The 24,304-nt window shown below is 35.9% G+C and overlaps 3 protein-coding genes across 4 annotated transcripts in view; 2 read left to right on the top strand and 1 right to left on the bottom strand.

The window, feature by feature from the left end:
* jbug (filamin-type immunoglobulin domains fbug) overlaps window positions 1-3,675 on the top strand; it is a 115,641-nt gene extending 111,966 nt beyond the window's left edge. For both annotated transcript variants that reach the window (XM_089732982.1, XM_089732981.1), the window contains exon 54: window positions 2,451-3,675. In XM_089732982.1, the coding sequence (XP_089589108.1) occupies window positions 2,451-2,588 (138 nt within the window). In that variant the 3' untranslated portion in view covers window positions 2,589-3,675. The remainder of the gene's footprint in view (window positions 1-2,450) is intronic.
* A 1,771-nt stretch (window positions 3,676-5,446) lies between these two features.
* LOC114247969 (uncharacterized) lies at window positions 5,447-8,928 on the bottom strand. The gene is made up of 3 exons (XM_089733438.1): window positions 8,732-8,928; window positions 6,514-6,711; window positions 5,447-5,691 (listed from the first exon to the last, which is right to left on the bottom strand). The coding sequence occupies exons 1-3, from the start codon at window positions 8,811-8,813 to the stop codon at window positions 5,525-5,527; spliced, it is 447 nt and encodes a 148-aa protein (XP_089589564.1). The 5' UTR covers window positions 8,814-8,928; the 3' UTR covers window positions 5,447-5,524.
* A 6,626-nt stretch (window positions 8,929-15,554) lies between these two features.
* On the top strand, window positions 15,555-22,421 carry LOC114247948 (uncharacterized). Its single transcript, XM_028181038.2, has 7 exons — window positions 15,555-15,674; window positions 16,161-16,240; window positions 17,297-17,477; window positions 18,867-18,997; window positions 19,399-19,462; window positions 20,092-20,209; window positions 22,186-22,421. Exons 1-7 carry the CDS (start codon window positions 15,628-15,630, stop codon window positions 22,384-22,386), a joined length of 822 nt encoding a protein of 273 aa, XP_028036839.2. The 5' UTR covers window positions 15,555-15,627; the 3' UTR covers window positions 22,387-22,421.
* Window positions 22,422-24,304: the final 1,883 nt, after the last annotated feature.

Here is a 24,304-nt window from a genome sequence, read left to right as displayed (position 1 = left end):
ATACTCTGCAAGGTACTCTAATGCTTCATTTAGTGCGAATAACTGGGTCGAGATGCAACGCGAGAGCCAAAAGGACCGCACCATACTCTGCAAGGTACTCTAATGCTTCATTTAGTGCGAATAATTGGGTCGAGATATAACGCGAGAGCCAAAAGGACCGCACCATACTCTGCAAGGTACTCTAATGCTTCATTTAGTGCGAATAATTGGGTCGAGATATAACGCGAGAGCCAAAAGGACCGCACCATACTCTGCAAGGTACTCTAATGCTTCATTTAGTGCGAATAATTGGGTCGAGATATAACGCGAGAGCCAAAAGGACCGCACCATACTCTGTAAGGTACTCTAATGCATCATGTAGTGCGAATAATTGGGTCGAGATGCAACGAGAGAGCCAAAAGGACCACACCATACTCTGCAAGGTACTCTAATGCTTCATTTAGTGCGAATAATTGGGTCGAGATGCAACGAGAGAGCCAAAAGGACCGCACCATACTCTGCAAGGTACTCTAATGCTTCATTTAGTGCGAATAATTGGGTCGAGATATAACGCGAGAGCCAAAAGGACCGCACCATACTCTGTAAGGTACTCTAATGCGTCATGTAGTGCGAATAATTGGGTCGAGATGCAACGAGAGAGCCAAAAGGACCACACCATACTCTGCAAGGTACTCTAATGCTTCATTTAGTGCGAATAATTGGGTCGAGATATAACGCGAGAGCCAAAAGGACCGCACCATACTCTGTAAGGTACTCTAATGCGTCATGTAGTGCGAATAATTGGGTCGAGATGCAACGAGAGAGCCAAAAGGACCACACCATACTCTGCAAGGTACTCTAATGCTTCATTTAGTGCGAATAATTGGGTCGAGATATAACGCGAGAGCCAAAAGGACCGCACCATACTCTGCAAGGTACTCTAATGCTTCATTTAGTGCGAATAATTGGGTCGAGATATAACGCGAGAGCCAAAAGGACCGCACCATACTCTGCAAGGTACTCTAATGCTTCATTTAGTGCGAATAATTGGGTCGAGATATAACGCGAGAGCCAAAAGGACCGCACCATACTCTGCAAGGTACTCTAATGCTTCATTTAGTGCGAATAATTGGGTCGAGATATAACGCGAGAGCCAAAAGGACCGCACCATACTCTGTAAGGTACTCTAATGCGTCATGTAGTGCGAATAATTGGGTCGAGATGCAACGAGAGAGCCAAAAGGACCACACCATACTCTGCAAGGTACTCTAATGCTTCATTTAGTGCGAATAATTGGGTCGAGATATAACGCGAGAGCCAAAAGGACCGCACCATACTCTGTAAGGTACTCTAATGCGTCATGTAGTGCGAATAATTGGGTCGAGATGCAACGAGAGAGCCAAAAGGACCACACCATACTCTGCAAGGTACTCTAATGCTTCATTTAGTGCGAATAATACGTCGCCTAATTAGCCATTCGTGCACGAAGACAACCACGGAAATTACTCTTTAAATATTCGTTTATTCGTTATTTAGTGAGCATAGATCCTGCAAACAGGGATGATGCGTGATGTGATTTAAATTCGCGATTCCCGTCACCATAATAAACGCATCCAATAACCAAACTTTTTTAAATTCAATCTCGGATTTAAAAAAAACTTTAAAACATCGTATCGTATGCCAATTTAACGATACAATGTCAAGTCAAGATTATTTTTGTTTTTCAAACAATGATTTGTTTTTTTTTTTCCAAATAACTAAGATGTAATACCGATTAATAATTATTATATTATCGCATTCGACTAACTCAGACCACCTCTTAGTAAGATCAGATAACGTTTCAAATTTACATTTATCGAAAATACTCTTTGATGAATACGTGATAATTATAATGGATTGTCAAAAATATTGGAAAGTAATCGGTTTTCGCAAAGATCGGCCGATCAGATCGATCGAACTTGATAAAAATAATAAAATCGATAAAAAATAGAAAAAAATTGATATCAACAGCAAATATTATCTTTGTTGTGTGTCTGTTTTAAATTACTTCCTACGTACATTCAGTTCCATCTATGCTCAAGAGTCCATACATTTATTTATTTATATGATCCATTGAACATATTTCTGTCAAAATTTCACCTGCACTAAAACAGGCCAGTCATTTCTAAGGTTGATAAGTACTATAATAAAATTCAGTATAAATTTATATAGATTGTGACGATATTTCATTTCCGCAGACAGATACTTCAAAACATGTGATTGGATTTTATAGTTTAGTGTTTCTTCTGAGAGGGGAGAATCACGCAATTTGTGATTAGGTATATTTCGACAACAAACTATAGCGGCGGCTTGACTCTGCCCTTGGCATTGCTGACTTCCATAGGTGACTGTAACCACTCGCCATTAGGTGGGTCGTGTGCTCATCGCTCTACAGGGAGAATAAAAAATAATAGTTTTAATTTAATGTTCAGTTCTCGCCGACGGAGCCGGGCGATTACCGCGTTGAAGTCCGTTGGGCCGGACGCCATGTTCCTGGTTCGCCTTTCCCAGTCATGATCTTCGACACCCAGGAGGAACTACGCCGATACATGCAGGCTACCACTACATAACAAAACATGTTTCGCCTACACTTCATTTGTCTTCACACTGCTGTGTAGTTGTTGACACATTTCTTTGAATTCATGAGTCTTAGAAAATGTGATAAAACTGATATTACAATTTAAACTAAAAAATGTATACAAACAGCTGAGAATATAAGCAAATAATCCATACAATGTTTCACATATTTTATATCATATCTATTGAAAGCACTTTCCCATTACGCAGCTCGTCCTAATATTCATATTATGTAAATACTATTTTACCAATTAGAATTATTACAAAAATGTGTCAACGCCAATTTACAGCAATATAGTCTCAAAATACCATAATATTACTTAGTAAAAAAATATTTAAGTTAATACTGTAGTTCGATTTTCCTTCACTTCAACATTTCATGTAGGTATTAGAGAAAGAATTTTTCAGCTTACTTCCTATCCACCCGATAAGTGATTTTGTTCAAATATACGTCTAAGGCATTCACGTTAATAATATACGCATATACATATAAAAGGAAAATGAGTATTAAATACACAGATTAGTTACACGGATATTTTATGGTGGCGTATTCGATATAAATTTTATTGACGAAAGAGTTTCTCATAATTCCGGAACTATTTTAAAGTTCAGAAATAATTTGTTTTTAATAAATGATAGCAAAATTACATGGCCATGATAATTAGACATTCTAAATTGAAAAATAGGATGCCAAAATAGAAAAAAAGCGACGAAAATTTTTAAATAAGCATTTAATATTTTTCGTTGTGTTTTTCTATCTTTCTAAAGATGTAGAAAATTTTATAAATTTATTAAACGATGAAGATATTATTGGACAAGAATAATTTAATAAACATTTTAATAATACACTTATTGCATTCCAAAAATAAACGAAATAATACTTTTTTTTGTTAATAATTTATTAATACTTTTTTAGGTATAAAATATTTTAACTTAATATTTCAACTAATATACATTGTACTTACTCTGTTTATTGTTTTATGTGCTCAAATTCTATATAATTTTGTGAAGTGAATTTGACCACATAAAAGTATATCTAGTTACTAATTGTTAATAAATAAATTTTTATTACAAATCAAATGTTTTATTTTATTTACCCGTTATATTTGAGGTAGTTTAAAACCAAGATATTTTGATTTACATTACAAAATCATTACGTTTATCTTATGATAGATATCTTTGCAAATGTTGACTTATCAGTGACGTTAATACAAAAGAACAAGGTACACGCGTTTGATACAAATGAAAAACTCCCGAGTCTTGGTGGTGTTGGAAATATCTATACTAATATTATAAAGAGGAAAGATTTGTTTGTTTGTTTGTTTCGAATAGGCTCCGAAACTACTGGACCGATTTGAAAAATTCTTTTACCATTAGAAGCCGACATTGTCCCTGATGAACATAGGCTACTTTTTTAAATTTTTTATTTCTTTATTTTTTTTTTGTTTCATGTGTGTTTTAATGTTTCCGAAGCGAAGCGAGGGCGGGTCGCTAGTTTCATATAAAAACATTAGTGAATCGATTTTCCAGTACTATTTTCCTCACCTTAGAATTACCTGAACATTAAATAGTACTTAATACCTTTTGCCATAGTGCCTATAATATTTTTACTATTTCTGTTACCATCTTTTATACTAGAATTTAAAGCACTATAACCAAGTATTAAGCGATTACTTTTTTCTTCGATGAACTCTTAAAAAATTACCAAGACAGATTTGTTCATTTATCTGTATCTGTATCCTTCGAGGCGGCCTTTTTTATGGTGCAAGGTTCGCTTGTCACATGAGCGCAATGGAATTAACGGGCGCCGGTTACGGCACTTTCAATGAACCTATTACATATCGTCTTTTCGCATTAAAAGTGTACAGTTTCCAAAAAATTTCGAAATTGAATTAATATGCGGAATCATTTGGTATCACCAGTATTTTTCTCATAAATACTGTCAAAAGAGCGTAGTTTAGTTTAAATTATTTTTTAGTTTACCTATGTTTTGACTACTATTAACAAAATCAATACATAATTTTACCTTATTTTAAAAGACTGTAACTGGTAAAAAATAAAAAAATAAAAGTTGCAAAGATGATTAATATTAAAAATATCACATGTTAAACCTTTAAAACACTCTCCTGTAAAATTAGTAAGTTTTGAGATTATACAGTATTAATGCGAGAAGACGATATGTAGACATGTAGGTACCTAATCCATTTTGAGGGCTTACTACGCTTAGTATAGGGCGCTAAAGTATTAATTACACTCCAGCGCTACATAAGATACAGACGACTTTGCGTAACCTCGTCTACTTTCGTTCACTCCTACTTGCCCTGGTGAAACTGGAAAGACTTCTGGGCATCAACCAATCCTTTCACCAATCCTTTCATCCCAAAAAATTTCTTCGTTGATCCAACTAATTCTGTATTTGTAAAATATATTGACTGCACAATTTGTCCAAGACGGGATCACCGGTTGTTCCTAAACTGGTAAATAGCCGGCAATCAAAATGACTAATATTCCAAGGTTTCGTATTTCATTTTAATCTAATATAAATATATGAACCTGTTGTTCATATATTTAACCAATTTTATTTACTAAATTTCACTTAGAATATTTATGATATAAATTTTCATTGCTTCAAACAAACAATAAAAATAAAAATACCATAATTATTAGATACGGATGCCCGAAGTCCAGATTATGATCAGACGTATAGATATCACAACAAAATATCTTTGCAAAAATCTAAACTAAGATTAAATTTCAAACAAAAACATAATAACAGAAGGATGTATGTAGTACATATTTTGTATACAACCTAGGATCACGTGTTAATCACAAATTCTAAAACAGGAAATATCTAAATTGTCCCTTCTTCCTTTAATTTGGTTTATGATTGTGCAGAACCCTTTATCTTATTATCCATTTTAAACTGAAATTATTTAATGTCCGGTCTATATCTGAATGTCAATGTGCGCCGATCAGGAACATTTGTGCGGACGTCTCCAGCTAGTTGTAAACGCAAGGCATCTAAGCTCTGCCATAGCTGTTGCATTTGGCCAAATATAATCACTTCTAGCCGTTGAATAGACAAATGGAGTTCTCCTATAAAATAGAAATAATAAGAATTATAGTAAAATAATATAATAATTAGATAGCAAACATGGCAAATATTGATAAAATACTATTTTTCATTGATATGAATCAGCACTGACGGACGTAATTATACGTGGGTGGTAATCATCTTTTCAATCATAAGACAAAGTGCGACAAACAAAATTTCGAATGACGTACTTGTAATAGACCTTAAAAATTCTATATCCTTTTGCTTAAGTAGCTGAAACAGCTGAAAGTTGTCTGGGCATGTCTAGTGATAAGTGCTTACCGAACATCATCCTTAACACAAGAGTTCTAAGTCTCAGTTCTATATATAGTACAACAGCTGCCTCGTGCTTTAAACTGGAACCCACTACTGCAGAAATAGGCAAGGCGGCGGTAGCTACCCGGTGCGCTCACAAGAAGCCTTACTAACAATAAAAGAAATAAATCAAACCCGCAAAATTATAATTTGCATAATTACTGGCGGTAGGACCTCTTGTGAGTCCGCGTGGGTAGGTGCCACCACCCTGCCTATTTCTGCCGTGAAGCAGTAATGCGTTTCGGTTTGAAGGGTGGGGCAGCCGTTGTAACTATACTTGAGACCTTAGACCTTATATCTCAAGGTGGGTGGCGCATTAACGTTGTAGATGTCTATGGGCTCCAGTAACCACTTAACACTAGGTGGGCTGTGAGCTCGTCCACCCATCTTTTTAGCAATTAAAAAAAAAAGTTTTTGGAAGTAGGTATTGGCGAAAGAATAATTGTGGTGCCAAGCCGAAATAGCTTTTTAGCTTTGACTAATGCTCCAATATAATAAGAAATTCTTACTCGATGTAACAACTCCGTGCAATCTCCGAGTGATGGTGGCATTAGCGGTAGCGTTGACCTCTTGTGTTCTGACAGAGCACATGGCACGGGCTTCTTCTCTGGGACCGCTGCCGTGATACGTTGAATTCTTCACCTCTATGAAAGGCTGAATCTTATTTGACACAGGGACGTTACTGATTGTGTAGCTGGGACCGCGAACTGTAAGACGGATTAAAAGATACAAAGCTTCGTACTCAACAAAAACATACACACTATAGGGTTAATTTTATAATTTTTATTCCGTGGATGGGCGAGAAAATATGTACTCTTCAAATCATTTTTCTAGTTATCGTACTATGTGGAAACATTAGCTTTGTCATTTGTGAACGATTTCTAAACACACGCTTTACAATCGAGCAATAAACTGCAGTAGCTACGTGACTTTAATATAGGCGTCAAATTTATTTTAACAAAATATCTTCAAGGTCGCGAGAATAAGATTTACGGAGCAATAAATTGCATACACAACTATACTGGCGACAAAACTGGGTTAAATTCATACAGAGCCACTATTGTACGTACCTAAATAACGTAACTATTGCAAGTTCTTCTAGGGAACAAGAACATTTAATGGTTTTTTATTTTTTTTATTGCTTATATGTGTGGACGAGCTCACAGCCCACCTGGTGTTAAGTGGTTACTGGAGCCCATGGACATCTACAACGTAAATGCGCCACCCACCTTGAGATATAAGTTCTAAGATCTCAGTATAGTTACAACGGCTGCTCCACCTATCAAACCGAAACGCATTACTGCTTCACGGCAGAAATAGGCGGGGCGGTGGTACCTACCCGTGCGGACTCACAAGAGGTCCTACCACCAGTAAATGTTAATAAAACATCTGGGATTGCGAAGTCACATTGATTGTCTTTGCTTTATTTAAATATTCGAAATAATTTTCCTACGATAGCTCTAGGAATTATAGCGTTAGTTAAGATACAATGTTTGAAATTCAACAGTCTTCTTCCACGTTATTTTAAATCGAAATTGAAAACCTTATTCTAGAGACAATAATTTTAAAACAATACAAGAAGCTAATGTGTTAACACGTATACGTAATCAGATGTCTTGAGATAACCCTTCAGATTCGGCGCTCACCCGGTAGTCGAAATTTGACTATAATTATTAATTTAAATTATAAGTTTGAACATTATTATGGTTCTATTGTCAAAGGCTTTAAGTAATTCTTTAATCACAGATTTCACTAAGGCAACAATAGTGTAGCGTATAGTTTGTCTATAGAGACAAATCATATTAAAGAAACCAATATTAATCTATTCTCAACTTGACCACAGACTTTAACAATAAACAAAATATAATAGTCGATATGCGTGTTGTGTGTGTATGTGTCAAATACGTGTTAGTGTGTATAGTGTTTCTTTATTGATTTAATGTATTTTTTATGCATTATTTAAAAAAAAAAGCACTGTGCACTCCTCTATATTCTATAAAAGTGTGAGAAATTTCACACTCCTCCGTCCGCGCAATTTTCGTAAAAAGGTGTACAAAGTTTTTGTTTCACGTATTAAAATATAGATTATCATCTAATTAAACGATCTCAAAACAACCACCAAAACTTCCCTGGTTCATAACCAATGCTGAGTTTTTTTTTATTGCCCTTGTAGGCAGACGGGCGTACGACCCACCTGATGGTGAGTAGTTACCGTCGCCCATGGATGTCAGCAATGCCAGGGGCAGAGCCAATCTGCTGCCTACCGTAAAGTACCGCAAGCCAGTTTGTAGAAAATTCTACCATAAAAGAAGAAATAGCTAATTGTTGCACTAGATACAAGTCTTGATTGTCAAAACATCCAAATAAGCTATCCTCGAAACTACTTAGCCCACCTCTAGATCAACGCTTAAAAAGAGCAAAGATTTTAAATCTGGATGAAAGAGTTGCATCCTGCCAAAAAATGAGACCAGAAGCGAAAAAGAAGAAGAGAAAAGAGCCAGTGGATAAGGGCCTCTGCAAGTCCTTTCCTCATAGTCTTTTCCCCTCGCCTGCTTATAATATTAGTTATTGCAGATACTACAAAGCTTTTTGGAACTTCGAACAACTGCAGCATTTGAAACTCAATTATAAACGAATCCTGAATGCAAAAAAAGCGAATAGACGTACAAATACTGTTTATTTGATTTTATATGAAATCCAACTATTATAGATAAAATAATAATCTACCTGGATGATAAACAGGAGCAGTTGTGACACGAGACGCGATATTGTAGAACAAAACACACATAACAATAAGTCTACGCCACATTGTAAAGTATATTAAATATAAATTTCTTAATTCGTAAGAAGACCTTTAAAAGCTTTTTAAATTTTCATTTGTTTTACTGAATTTATGGTCTTGTTCTTTCGTAATTGGCACATATGTATCTAAGCATGTGCAGCTATGGCACATATGTATATGTAGGCACGGACCAGTCTGCACTGAGCGAGGTAAGCTCACTCACTAGGGAATAAATAGCAAGTACACGTAGCTACTAACGAGAGATCAATGGATGTGAAACATGTAGGTATGGTGTTTACGCTTGAATGAAAAATCCCGTTTTATTTTAAGAGGATAATATTAATAAATAGTTAATACCTTATATTATATAGTAGTATATTTAAATTATAAAGAACAAATACAGAAAAGAAAAGCAGTGATAATAAAAAAAAATATGAATTATGTAATCAAATACACAAGTGGGCAGCGGCTTGGCTCTGCCCCTGGCATTGCTGAAGTCCATGGGCGACGGTAACCACACACCATCAGGTGGGCCGTACGCTCGTCTGCCTGCAAGGCAATAAAAAAAAAAAAAAAGTACTATAGAAATTATTATTAAATATTATTCTTTCCCTTATGCCAACATTATGTTGGGTCGTCGCAGCATATCTTCTTATCACGCTTAATAGGGATCGACATGAGTTTACGACTGGCCACCAGCTGCCTCACATAAACCCTCCTTTAGTTTCAGCCTGATATTGTAAAAATGCATTGTAAAAATGCATGTCAAGGAAGTTAAAACTTTGTTTATCCGTTTATATTTAAATGTCCATCAGAACTCTAAACAAGATTCCGCCTTTACTCAGTACCTAGTCGGTTAAAATTGTATTAGTGATATAGGGCAGAATCCGGACATCGACGAAAATAGTTGAACTAGGCAAATGGCGATATCAATTGAAAGCAGACACAAATTCCATGTAAACTCTTAGCACCTACTTACAACTACTAATTTAGTCTCGAAAAAGGTATAACAATTTAGAGTTATTTAACCTATAACATATTTAAATTTTTTAACATATTTAAATTTATCACTGGTGGTAGGACCTCTTGGGAGTCCGCACGGGTAGGTACCACCACCCCGCCTATTTCCGCCGTGAAGCAGTAATGCGTTTCGGTTCGAAGGGTGGGGGTAGCCGTTGTAACTATACTGAGACCTTAGAACTTATAATCTCGAGGTGGGTGGCGCATTTACGTTGTAGATGTCTATGGGCTCCAGTAACCACTTAACACCAGGTGGGCTGTGAGCTCGTCCATCCATTTAAGCAATAAAACTAAATAAAATAAAAGTAGATCTATACTTTACCTACTGCATAAAGTTTAGAATAAACGAAGGTAATTTGACAAATAAGTAAATAGACATGTATATGCTATTAAACTCAAGGAACTGTAAAAAATATCAAGCATGATTAACACAAACGAATGAATTAATCAGCCCAGATTACGATGACAATCCAAGAAAATCAGGAGAAAGAAAAGTTTTATAAAAAGAAAATACCCTACAATATGCGGTGGCCTTATCATACGGTTCTGATGTCCAAACTCCTCAGCACCGCAGTTCCATTCTTATTCTCAAAATTAATCGAACCGCTTTTTAGTGATTTAGTATAATCGTGCGGTGACAAGTATATGAATAGAAAGTCAAAATCTAGACCCAGACATGGACCTAGATATAGATTTTAGTTTGTTTAGAAGGGAGAGCTAGTGTACAATGCAATTCAGACTTTGAACTCATGTTTCAAGGTGGGTGGCACGACCTACGTCGTAATATCTTTTATAGTGACTATCAGGTGGGAAATATATGGGTTGGAGAAATAGCTGAGGTGGAGAAATAAAAAAATGGATGTCAACCTTTGAAAAATGGATGTCAACCTTTGAAAAATGGATGTCAACCTTTGAAAAATGGATGTCAACCTTTGAAAAATGGATGTCAACCGATGAAGTTTTCAAGAAATCTTCAGATTGGCATGGCGGGCGATCACGGTAAGTTGATAGCGATCGAAACTAAGTCAAATCACAAATCTGCCAGAGAAGCGGGCGTGACTCATTTTTATATAAAACGCATTTTATAACTAAAACAGAATGTCGTAAACTCCAAAAAACCACAACGGAAACTCTCGAAATGGCTGACAGACGTAAAACGACTTTTTTTTATGAAAAAGGAAGTATGTGGTCATGTCCACTTTTGTGTTCTACGGAACTAACTGAAATAATTAAATCTTGCTATAAATAACCTTAACCTGATGAAAAGTCGTTGATTGGGTCAGTAATGACTAGCATCGATAAAACATTGTTTGTCACAAAATTTTACATACTAATATATTCGACTTATTCAAAAACTCTAAAAAAATCACAATCGTGGATAGCCAAAGATTATTACTACTTGATATATCAAGATTTTTTTATACATATTTGTTTAAAAATGTATTGTAAGTATGTAATGTATGTAATGTATGTAATGTATGTAATGTATGTAATGTATGTAATGTATGTAATGTATGTAATGTATGTAATGTATGTATTGTATGTAATGTATGTAATGTATGTAATGTATGTAATGTATGTAATGTATGTAATGTATGTAATGTAATGTAATGTAAAGTATTCTCGAAGTCTTACAATTTTATCAACTTCTGCGGTACTTCACCCCTGGCGATTTCAAGGCACCAATTCGAAGTAGGTACGTTTCCAACGCGACGTTGCGAAGTAAATAATAGCAACGAATTGTGTGAATTTATGCGCCAATTGTTTCATAGTATTCTATAAATGCACACACTGTCTACTAAGATAGACATTATTTTACGTACGGTAAAATTAACACTACGTACAGTTACAATGTGCGGTTGAACTGTCAAAAGTGAATTGTCAAGAAAGAGAATAAAACTGTCTTTAGTTTAATCAGCAATCGATTAAACTAAAGACACTGTATTTAAAACAAATTATGAAAACAGAATGAATGGTATCCGTTTTGTCACACAAACACACGGGCTCAAGACAGATATCAATCAAATCTTGGTCGAAATACTTGGTTATGGTTCTTGGTTTTTCTTTCGACATGCACTATTAATGATTACAATCACTGACCTATTTTGAACACTCCAGTTCCAGATTGTGGTGTCAACGACAAAATTGTTTGTTGACTGAAAAAAATTTATTGTCCAAGCACACAATTGATTTATCACCACGAACCCGGCTTTCAACGCGCCATTAATTAGTTGTCTGTTGGCAGCTATTTAGTTATCATGGGAGTTTTGACATCTGGCTTAGCGTCGCATGACTTCAAATGTAATAAATTATATGACACAATAAATCTTACCTCTTGCGTCCGAACAGCTACTGGTCTTAAGACCAGTCTGCTTTAAAGCAGAATCTAATTAATATTTATGTCTACAAATATTTCACAATGACTTCTATTATACTAAGCATTTTTGATTGAATTTAATTTCACAAGCTGTGAATACACTTCAAACTTTTTTCTATTCACAACGTAACCGTGTCAGCAAAAATAAATTTTCATTACATTGGCTGTCAGTCTATATTTTAAAACCAAACCACTTACAACTAATTGTGAGCAATAACATTCGCGCATCTATATACATTTAGTGCCGCTCAAATCAGGTCATTGATCTACACGTTAAAATTAAATATCCGCCTAATATGTCGACTACAAACATCAGGATACCTTTTCAGTGAATACAATTGCTTGTCTGGCCTTTGAGTTATGGATACACGTTAAGCAATATGCTATAAAGAGCAGAGAACATATTATGGGAGCGTCGGTTGTATAGTAGATATGCATCTAATTCATTTAGTTTCCTGAATTGTGTCAAGGGTATGCATCATTTGTGGTGGTACTGTTGTGCTCATGGGAAAATTAATTCAATTAGATTTTACGAGCTCTTTACGATACGATACGATGCAATCAAACACTGATTTCATTTATTTAAAGTTCAACGACTATTAGTAATCTGTAGTACATACAATTTAGGCCCAAATTTGGATCGGGCCCGTTTTGATGCAGGCAAGTATATCTTAGTATCTTAAAACCTTCATCCTAGATAATAATCCTAATATAATCCAAGATCTCGTTCGTTACGCAAATGACGACATAGACGTAAACTAATCGTATACTTACGCAGATAATAAAGTCTTAATTTCGAAACATTTTTTTGATAATTTTAACATTTACGACACCTTCATGGTCAAAAACGTAATCTGTTCGTAATAATAATATTATAGTTGTACTCGTACACGCAATTAATAACAAAAATATTTCTGTTCTGAACTGTTCCAAAATAATCTAACCAGGAGGTATTATTGCAGAATAGTATAAACTAAATGTTAACGAATCAACGTCACGTGATACATTGATGGCTGTGATTGGCCAACGATGACGTCATATCGCACGAACCAATCACAAAACAGGAAACGCAACAGTGGCACCAATTGTCAAAATTTAAAATTATTATAACACGAAGAAAAAAGATGGACGCGCATTTCAATTTCGTATTTGTAAAATAATTAAAAACAATATAATGAGTATTTGAAGAAGTAAACGCATTTATTCATTTTCTTGGCCACCTCAAGATACATCTAAGAAATAGACGCAACACTAAAATTTTTGATGAATTGGTATCAAGAAACCCGGCCACAGGCTAGTTTCTAGTTAGGACCATGAATGATATTTAATGAATTAGTATCGAGTAACTCAACCGCAGGTTAGTTCCTAGTTAGGTTCCTACTTAGGTACCTAGTTAGGTTCCTAGTTAGATTCCTAGTTAGGATCATGAATGATAGATATTTAATGAATTGGTATCGAGAAAGTCAGCTACAGGTTAGCACCTAGTTAGGTACCTAGTTAGGATTACGAATGATATTTAATGAATCATTATCGAAAAACTCAGCCAGAGGTTAGTTCCTTTGCAGCTGGGGCTGCCTGCAAATTCATAGCACATAGCTATAGATAGAGAAGCTATTCCAATATACGAAACTTCGATCTCATTTCCCGAGTTTGGCGGCATAGTCCATGTTTTTATTATTTCCATGGACAACAAAGTCCCCTCTGCCAATTTATCCCACTAAAAATCAAGAAAAAAGTGTATAACAATGATTGTGTTGTAGTTATTTAAATAGATTTGTCCCTATACAAGTCTATCATGGTACACAAGATATTGGACATGTGCCTAAATCGCATTAACGACACTAAACAAAGACGTACGTAAGACTTTTTTATTGCCCTCATGGGCAGACTTTACGACTCACCCGACGGTGAGTAGTTACCGTCGCCCTAAGAATTTAGCAAGGCCAGGGGCAAAGCCAAACTGATTACTCTACAAGTCTCGTTTGAAGAAAGACATAGACACTATCACAAAGTGCCATAAGGAACTTAGTGAGACGAGGTTCAACTCTCAATTATTTAGTAGCACCGCTCTCCAAACTTTGATTTTATTTATTTATAGAGAACTTAATTACCATCATCCATTAATAGTATCCATTAATAATAAAAAATTCCGAAGGTTAAACGTTGAACAATCCTTAGGCAATTAAAAAAAACATCAATCATTGTTATCGGACATTCATTCCGGCAAACCATTTTACATAGATCCATAATTTCTCGTGATAATAATTTTACTAATTTTACTTAATTAAACTTTTGGAATTAAACGTTGGAATGCTTCGTCGCAGCAATATACAGGGCGGTGGTTGGTACCTACCCGCACGGGTAGGTTAATAATGCGTTCTACCAGCAGAAATCATGCGACTTGACTACTATGCTGAATGATTAAGACCGTGTAATTAAAATTCAACCGCCAAACCATAACCGGCCACGAGTCGTAAATACCATCCTGTTTATTTCTGTTACGGAGTAGTAATGGTAAAATTCCGTTCCTATAATACAACTGAAACTTCTGGTGGCAACAGAGAAGATTTTATATTTAATTTAGTTTCAAACAGAAAACATGTAAACATCAGAATTTTATTGGTTGTATGTATTGTAGCATCAGAAAAGTTGCTGGACCACACTGGGTTTATGTCGCCAGAGACAAAACAAAATGGAAATCTTTGGAGGGTTCCATGCATATAACAAAAAATATACTAAAAAAAATTGTAATTGCATGGAATAAAGGGCTTTTTTATTTTTATTTTATTATTGTAGCAGTAGGAGGCGATAACCCTTTGTGACGGCTCAGGGCGATCGGAGGCGTCGAGGTAGCGCATCACACCACCAGTACTTTATCTAGCGCACAGCAAAATTCACATCCATAAAGCGCAACCGGCTGACGGCGTATCGCTTTCCAACCCGGCAGCCTGACTATGGTCCAATGGGGTATCCGAAACCATCAGCGGCACCACCTGGACAGCCTAAAGCACCGCCACCCAGAAAGGCCGCCGTAGAGTCGACCCGCCGACGACCTCGATGCAATCATGCACTCCCATTTGAAGGGTAGAACAGCCGTTACTGACGTCACGGTAGACGGCAGTCACCTCTATGGCCCAGCTTCGTAATAAAAAAACCAATTAGGACATTTCATTTAAAGAAGTTAAAGCAAATTGATATGTATTTCTTTAGTTATAAAGCAATGATCGCTTTTACATACTGTCGACAGTCAAATGAAGCATCAGCTTGACACTGTTCGATAACGTAGTGTCGTGATTAACAAAGTTCCTTTGTATCAATGTAATATAGTTAAAATTTAATTTTCATGTCAAAAATGTATTGTGAAGATTAATAATCGATAGATAACAGTTTTTAAATTATAAAAGTGGCTCAGAAGAGCGAATCGGTACAGTTAGTGGAGTGTGTATGTACCACGAAGTGAGGGATTATTTGAAAAGTTACAAAAATTTTAGGTATTTTATGTTTTTTATACATACCTGTAATTATAATAACAAAGTGCATTTTGATTGAAATCAATTTTATTGTATTTAAATAATTTTCAATTCACAGATAGTTTTAAATTCCATTGAAAACGTAAAATGGAAATAACTATAGAATTTTATATAAATTAATTTATTGTTTTTCGGTTTTCTTTCGACATTTCAATACGGAATTTTGTTTTTGTGCTTAGTAAAGTTGGCCAATTTTTTTTTTTTTTGTATCCCTAACATAATACAGTTTTAATGAAAAGCAATAACAATGTGATGAATAATACTGCTGGTATATGGTTATCAGTGATCTCTATACATTGTTATATTGCAATCAGAAAGTATTAACCCATCGTCGTTATTACAAAATTGTTGGTAATCAACTGTGATTACAAATACAAAATTGGTTTAATGATAAAAAATGTGAATTTTAAAACATTTTAGACGATCTATATGTAATTTTTGTTTCAGTATGAAATTGGTTATTCTTTTGGCGCTGTGTGCCGTTGCAGCAGCAGCCCCTAAAGCCAACAGAGATTCTTTTGGCATAGGTAATAAATTCATTCGTTTGAATACTTCCTTATTCAGTTATCTGTGTGTTCTGTACCGTAAGTTCCATGGGGAGTGCCCTGAGCAATTGCTTGAAATGGTTCCGTCATCACCCGCCACCGGAGAAAATTCCGTTCACACTAATATGATATCTCGTTTTTACTATCGCACCACCCATCACCGGAGTAGAGTTCATCCATACTACCTGGAGCCACTGCGTTCATCTACTGTGCGTTTCCAGATATCTTTTTTGCCACGTACCATTCGGCTTTGGAATGAATTCCCCTCCACGGTGTTTCCCGAGCGCTATGACATGTCCTTCTTCAAACGAGGCTTGCGGAGAGTACTTAATAGTAGGCAGCGGCTTGGCTCTGCCACTGGCATTGCTGACGTCCATGAGCGACGGTGACCACTTACCATCAGGCGGGCCTTATGCTCGTCTGCCTATAAAGACAATAAAAAAATTATATATATACAGTAAAAGCTTCTTATTCGCGTTTCCTTCATTTAAGTTTTCACTATTCAAGGATTAAAAAATGCGACCCAATTCCCAAGTTCGCGGCTAAAGATTTATTATTCGCGGATCTGGTACACATTGATAAACAGGATTCCAATATGTATGTAGGTATCCAACCGTATATCCTTTGTAAGCGCGCTTTTCCATATTCACAGTTTCTGTATTCGCAGCTTATTCACGGAACGTATACCCCGCTAATAAAGAGAATTTACTGTATATTTCTTCAAGCGAGGCTGACTAGAGTATCGAGCTTGAAGCATTGATGTAGGCGCTAACGGCCCATTATTCAGGATTTACCATTCCAAGAATAATTAACTTCTCTTTTTATTAGACGAAATAAAATTTCTCAGCATTGGCATATCTTGTTCATCATCATCAACACCATCATCAGCATTTATCTGTCCACTACTGGACATAGGCCTTCCCCAATGCTTTCCACAGAATGCGGTCCTCCGCCTGAATATAATTTAAAAAAGCAGTGGATAGTCGTATATAAGACATACTGCTTTCTATAATAGTAAACAATATCTTTGAATTGCAGAGGAGTTCGAAAGATTTCAAGCTACTGGAAATCGCAACATTCTCATCAATGCTATCATAACGACGCTTTTCCAACGTCTTCGCACTATAATTTTAGAAGGATGGGAAGAGAAAGGAGTTCCCGTACTTGATCCTCTTGTGATTGAGAGCACGCATATCACTATTCCTGCAGAAATCATAAAGTATGTTAATGTAATATTTTGTCAACGCCTTATCCATATTTTGCTAACACCCTTAACAAAGTATGACGTTATATTATATTTTGTTAACACCTTATCCATATATTGCCAACATCTTTATTCTTATATAAAGCCCACTGAGTTTCTCGCCGGATCTTCTCAGTGGGTCGCGTTTCCGATCCGGTGGTAGATTCTGCGAAGCACTGCTCTTGCCAGGGTCAGTGTTAGCAACACTCCGGTTGAGCCCCGCGAGCTCACCTACAAACGTTAGGGCGAAGCTGAAATAGCCTCTCAAGGCTATCAGCATAGGTAGGAAAAAAAAAAAAAAAAAAGAAAAAAAAAAAAAAAAAACTTATATAGATAGATCAGTGATTCTCAACCTTTTTTTTTTTGCGGCACATATTTAACTATTTCAAAAATTGGCGGCACACAAAGAAAACGATAAAAATTATTTACTTACTACCTAATCACATACATTTGCCAATTTTAACGAAGGAAAAGGTGCAGTAAGTACTATGCAACACCTTGTGAATCCCAACTATCACTAAAACAACACCGCCGACGTGCGCCGACTTGAGACATATTCCTATTGCTATGCACGCCGCTTCATCATAATTTGGCACTAAGAAAAACCGCGTTGCAAAGCAAATAATAAAATAATTTATTTTTTGTGGATTTAAATATATATTCATGTTAAAAATATTTTTCTTTTGAAATGATATAATTTAATAATATTAACATTATTATATATATATTTGCAAAATTTGGTGGCACACAAAAGTGCCGCGGCACAGTGGTTGAGAATCACTGAGATAGATAGATAATCCATTGATCGTTTTTTTATTCGTATGTAGGCATACAGCCCGTCTGACTATGAGTGGTTACCGTCGCTGATGGATATCAGTCGCAGCGTCACAGTCAAACCGCTGACTTCTGCTTAAAATATAATGGTTAACATTTACCCATTTAATATTATTTGCCGATTTATTTGTTTTATTTTATCGTCTTTTTTTTAATTGCTAGATGGATAGACGAGCTCGCAGCCCACCTGGTGTTAAGTGGTTACCGGAGCCCATAGACATCTACAACGTTAATACGCCATCCAACTTGAGATATAAGTTCTAAGATCTCAGTATAGTTACAACGGCTGCTCAACCCTTCAAGCCGAAACGCATTACTGCTTCACGGCAGAAATAGTCAGGGCGGTGGTATTTTACGTAGTTTACGTAAGAATCTGGCTCTCCAACAACAAAAAACTAAAGTAACCTTTTTCAGAATACCTACATATTTGTATGTGTACACATTGTATGTGTGTTTATTAAATGTACATTTCGAACTAAATGTATACTTTAAAACAAAAGGATCTTAGTAACAATACTCGCTGTCTTTCAGTTTGGACCTGCAACTGAAAAACGCTCAAGCAACGGGAGTGGGAGACTTCGTTGTCCACAAAAGTATTTTGAATGTTAACGAGATATCCTTCGATGTGGACATTTCTGTGCCAACACTCGAAATCAGTGCTGGTAAGTAAAAGGAAATTCGAACTGTTTTTATTTCCTTACTTAAATAATTTGTGATACGAATACTTCTGATCGCGAATGTTATTTAAAATATTTTATTAGATTTCTGCTTAGTTACAGAAAACAACATTAAATATACTTAACTTCTAGGTATTTAGCTAACTAATGTCAAATATCTAGTATCAGAGAAACACGTTATTGTATAGGACGGATTCTCCTGAAATATACAAAACAAGAAGCATTCGTTTTACGAATTCAGAACTATAAACCAATTTAATGCCTGTTCTTTTTGAAAACTGATGGCAAGTAGAATGATGACAGCGGTCTCCGAGCCAACCAGCACTTCTTTTTAACATTCAAATATAAATAAAGTTGTGAATTATTATAACATTACTATTTTACAGAAGAATATGACCTGCTTGGTGACTTCTTCGCCGCTATTCCTCTGTACGGAAAGGGTGGTGCCGTGTGAGTCAAAATACTATTTCAAAAATATATATATTATCTTAAGGATAGAAATACAAGTGACCATACAATTTGCCTTCATCAGGAGCAGTAAATTTAATATAAATGTAATAATATACAACATAAAAATAATAATAGTTTAAAGTAAAAGACTTTAAATCCGAAATCGTTTTGAAAGGCTTGTTTCCTCACGCATCAAAGGACACATCAGAGGAAAAAAAATTGTTATTTTTATTTAATTCCGAGCATTTTCATATTTATTTACCTTTTAAACCTTCTCTGGACTTCCGCAAATAATTCAAGATCAAAATTAGCCAAATCGGTCCAGCCGTTCTCGAGTTTTAGCGAGACTAAAGAACAGAAATTCATTTATATATACATATATATATAGATAGATAGATTATATTATTTTTTATCGTTTTTCCTTTGAATAACAGTATACTAATTTTAAGAGACTTGTTTTTTTTTATTGTGGAATTTTAACACCGGCACAGATTCATATCACAGTCATATCGGTCGATACGAATACACCGGGTGCTTTATCCTTTAGGCCACGACGACTTAAATACATATTATTATCATAGTGTAATTACAGATTATGCCATTTTTAAAACATTTTCCTTTTTATTCAGATTCCATATTGAAGGATTCAGATTTAGCGCAAAACTATTCTTGAAACAATCTGAGGACAAGAAATCTATCCTTATCGAACGAATTGAAAATCTGACGTTTGTCATCCCAGGATTCAAGGTACACTTAAAATCAATTGCCATACATTTACGAACCAATTTTTTTTTTGATTTGACGTACGATCTATTGATCCTATCGAAAATTGTCACTCTCGAATACATACTACTCTGTTAAGAAAGTACTGGCAAAATATCAATAATACACAATGTCGTAGTTGATTATTATTCGTAATTCATCCATATTTATTTCATTACCTTCACATTATCGTGCTTAAAAAACGGTACAATTATGCCAACCAATAATCCAATCATCAAAACATGTTTAAACCCTTTTTCCGGAATTAAATTCAATTACCGCCGCGAATTCTCTTATATATTATTATGTCTTCTACCAAATATGAGAACGGGTGTCCGAAGTGGTAATTTAAGTTTAGGAAAAATAAATAAATTATTTTTTTGAATTTTTAGTTAAAATTTGTTCACAATGTTGACTTTATGCGAAGGCGCATTATCGTGGTGCAAATTCTAAGTATTTTCATTGCGCGAACCTGGCCCTTTTCGTCGAATTCGCTCTCACAAATGCCGCATAGCCCTCAACTAATATTCTTTATTTACGTTTGACCTCCCAGTAAGAATCCCGATTGCAGAATACCGCATTAGTAAAAAAAAACAGTCAACATGACTGACTTTTGATCGATTTTGGCGTGGCTCTTTCCGTTACCGGTCAAATGTAATGCGCCACTCCGAAGCTTGTTGACTAATTAATTACTTATCTGACCGCGTTGCCCCAACGCAAAGCCGACATTGCCCGAAACATGTCTTGTTTGATCCCTCGAATTCACTCTCGGTGCTTTTAGGCCTCTCAAGAACCGGTCACCGTTCTCGTCGAACTTGTCGATTATGACGAAGAGTTAGACGAGCGAACCAACCCATAGACACAGCCCACTGATTCTCGCCGGATCCTCTCAGTCGCGTCGCGATTCCGATCCGGCGGTAGAGTCTCCGAAGCACTACTCTTGTTTGGGCTAGTGTTAGCAAAATTCTCTCAGATTGTGACCGTGACCGCTCGACCACTTTTGAACGTTTTGTACCACTCATAAGCACGTGTTTTTGATAAAGCCTATGCACCGCCTTATGTATCATTTTTAGTGACTCCAAACAAGAAATTCCATTGACGTTCAAAATCTAAGATAAGGTTTTTGTTTGATGTTGATTTACCCATTATGAAATTCGTAATACACTAGATATAATATACCTAAATATAGCACTGTAATTAATCTAAAAAACAGATGTAACTCAAACTCTGCGCCCAAATGGAAAAACGTTTGTGCCATGTTAACACCATAAAAAAATTGATTTTGGAATCATAAATCAATCATCCATTTGAACTTTTACTTTCTACTACTACTACTACTACTACATGCGATGTTTTGAAGCACTAGTTTTCTAATCTAAATGGCAACAACACAAACACCTCAGGAAAACGTGGCCAGTAGTCGTCGTGGCCTAAAGGATAAGACGTCCGGTGCATTCATGTGTAGCGATGCACCGGTGTTCGAATCCCGCAGGCGGGTACCAATTTTTCTAATGAAATACGTACTCAACAAATGTTCACGATTGACTTCCACGGTGAAGGAATAACATCGTGTAATAAAAATCAAACTCGCAAAATTATAATTTGCGTAATCACTGGCGGTAGGACCTCTTGGGAGTCCGCACGGGTAGGTACCACCACCCCGCCTATGTCCGCCGTGAAACAGTAATGCGTTTCGGTTCGAAGGGTGGGGTAGCCGTTGTAACTATACTGAGACCTTAGAACTTATATCTCGAGGTGGATGGTGCATTTACGTTGTAGATGTCTATGGGCTCCAGTAACCACTTAATATCAGGTGGGCTGTGAGCTCGTCCACCAATCTAAGTAATAAAAAAAAAACTAGCTTTAGAGATTTGAGAGGACCAGTTTGGTAATCTCTTATGATCGAAGCTTCATTGTTATACAAAAATTTAGTACTGTTTACGTCTTTATAAATTTTTCAGTCAAACTTGGATGGCGCTGTTGGCGGAGGAGACATTGACAATATTGTGAACGCACTTGTCGAGGAAGTAATCATCGACTACGTGAATCGTTTTCGCGGAGCTATTGCAAAGGTCGCTAACGGAGCTGTAGTGAGAATCCTAAATACGTTCTTGGATGGTCTAAACACCTGGCATTACCTGGCTATGCTACTACCTAAATAAATTTGAGTTCGCCCAATAAAAAGATTTGTTCTTTATGTTCTGTTTTACTTATCTTCCATTAAAGAATTGGTTGAAATGATCCCGTAATTTTTTTACTGTGACACCCGGAGCTGAGTCCGTCGCTATGTTCTGGAACTACTGCGCTGATTTACAGAATACTTCTCTCTATGTGTTCTGCATGTACTCAACGGTTTATTCAAAGCACTATGAAATGTCCTTCAACAAGGAAGGTTTTAATGTAGTCATAACAACTGGCCAATTATTAGCTGTATCTTTATGCATGATAGGTCAGGAAAATTGATACCTTAAATATCTTAAAAGTTATAACGATTCGAAGACGCGTGAAAGGACTTGCTTGAATAAAGACTTTTTTTGATACATGGAAGCTGTCACAACTATTAGGCCCGAGTAGGATACAAACATATCGCATGCAAAAACTACGCCATTTAGTGTCTCTAGAGTGGTTCGTTAGAAGATGGCACTTGAATAAGAATATTAATCCCGGAAAGAATAACTTAGGAATATCTGTTACGGTGAATGAACTCAAGGACCATTCAGTTTACATCATTCCATCATTAGTCTTCATAATATTAAGACTGTCGCAACCACAACACGAACGAATGGGTTCTCCGCAGCAGAAATAGAGAGGATGGTGATACCAAACTAGTGTTTGGTGTGGTAGACTGCATCATATCAAATGTCCCATACTAAAAAAATTATGATGAGGGGAATAAAAATACCCCGCCCCGATTATTACTAAAACTATCTAGTCAGCTAAGTGGGACGAGGTATCATACTCCTACAAACGTACCATTTTGACGAAGTTAACAAAACAAAATGAAATCATGGGCTTTTACAACAATTGCTTTTAATTTGTCTGAGGCACTTCTAGTAACAGATTCTGATGAAAATACAAACTCGACGTCAATTTTAGAATTTCAATATTGAACAATTAAATGCAACCGTGCGTAGCGAAGAGCAATATTAAATCACTGTTAGAAACTTTACAAAGCGTTATTGTAAAGTGCTGTGGGTGGCGTTAAAGACGAGTAAGCAATTTACCGGAGAATGGGCAACGACGCGGTGGCCTTCTCTGACTAATATCCAAGTGTAATGCGATCGTCAACTGCACTTTACTAGTGGTAGAGAGGGTGTATTGTCTGCACGTGTAGGTTGGTGGTAGATGTCCCGTCTATTTCTATCACGAAGCAGTCATGCGTTCTGATTTGAAGAATGAGCTAGTATAGTTAGCGGTATTTCGCACGTTAGGGTGCTCTTTTAAAGTGCTAATTAGATAATGTGGTGAAAATCTGAGTTATGTCATTTCCGTAGTATAATTAATGAAAAAGTATAATTGCCAAAGTCCGAACGTCACTGCTCCATTTTGTTCCACAAGTTGGCGGTTTGTATTTCAGTTGCGGCTTAATACATAAGGGAATAGCGGAGTGTACAAACATGAATTTCTTGGAAATTTTTGTTTTAATACTAACCGAATTCTGAATGACATTGTATATAGATACTATTTACCTACTACCTATTTATTTTAAAGTTACTCAGTATTTGCTAATTAATTATTTAAGAGTAATGTTTTCGTTTCATTAGGGTGTTTAAATACATGTCATTGGCACACCGCTGTTAATGTGGGTTTAAATCCATGACTTTAGCCAGTCAATCCGTGTCAAATATTTTTATAAAAAAACATTTATTTTACAAAACATTGTTGTATAAAAATTATGACATTACATTTTACCATAATAAAGTGGTTGAGCGACCAACTTGGAGTGGGAGCAAAAGTGGGAGTACAAAACAGTGAAACGGTAGTAGGATCCCACGGTTTTGGCATTAGGAATCATAGGGGACAAATGCTCAAATGAACAAATGCAGAAAGAGGGGTTGTTTTCAATGAATTCATTCTTTA

The sequence above is a fragment of the Bombyx mandarina genome, chromosome 15, assembly GCF_030267445.1.
Source record: "Bombyx mandarina strain Sakado chromosome 15, ASM3026744v2".
Lineage (NCBI taxonomy): Eukaryota > Metazoa > Arthropoda > Insecta > Lepidoptera > Bombycidae > Bombyx > Bombyx mandarina.
The sequence above is the reverse complement of the archived record's forward strand: the minus strand, read 5'-3'. Positions and strand labels throughout refer to the sequence as shown.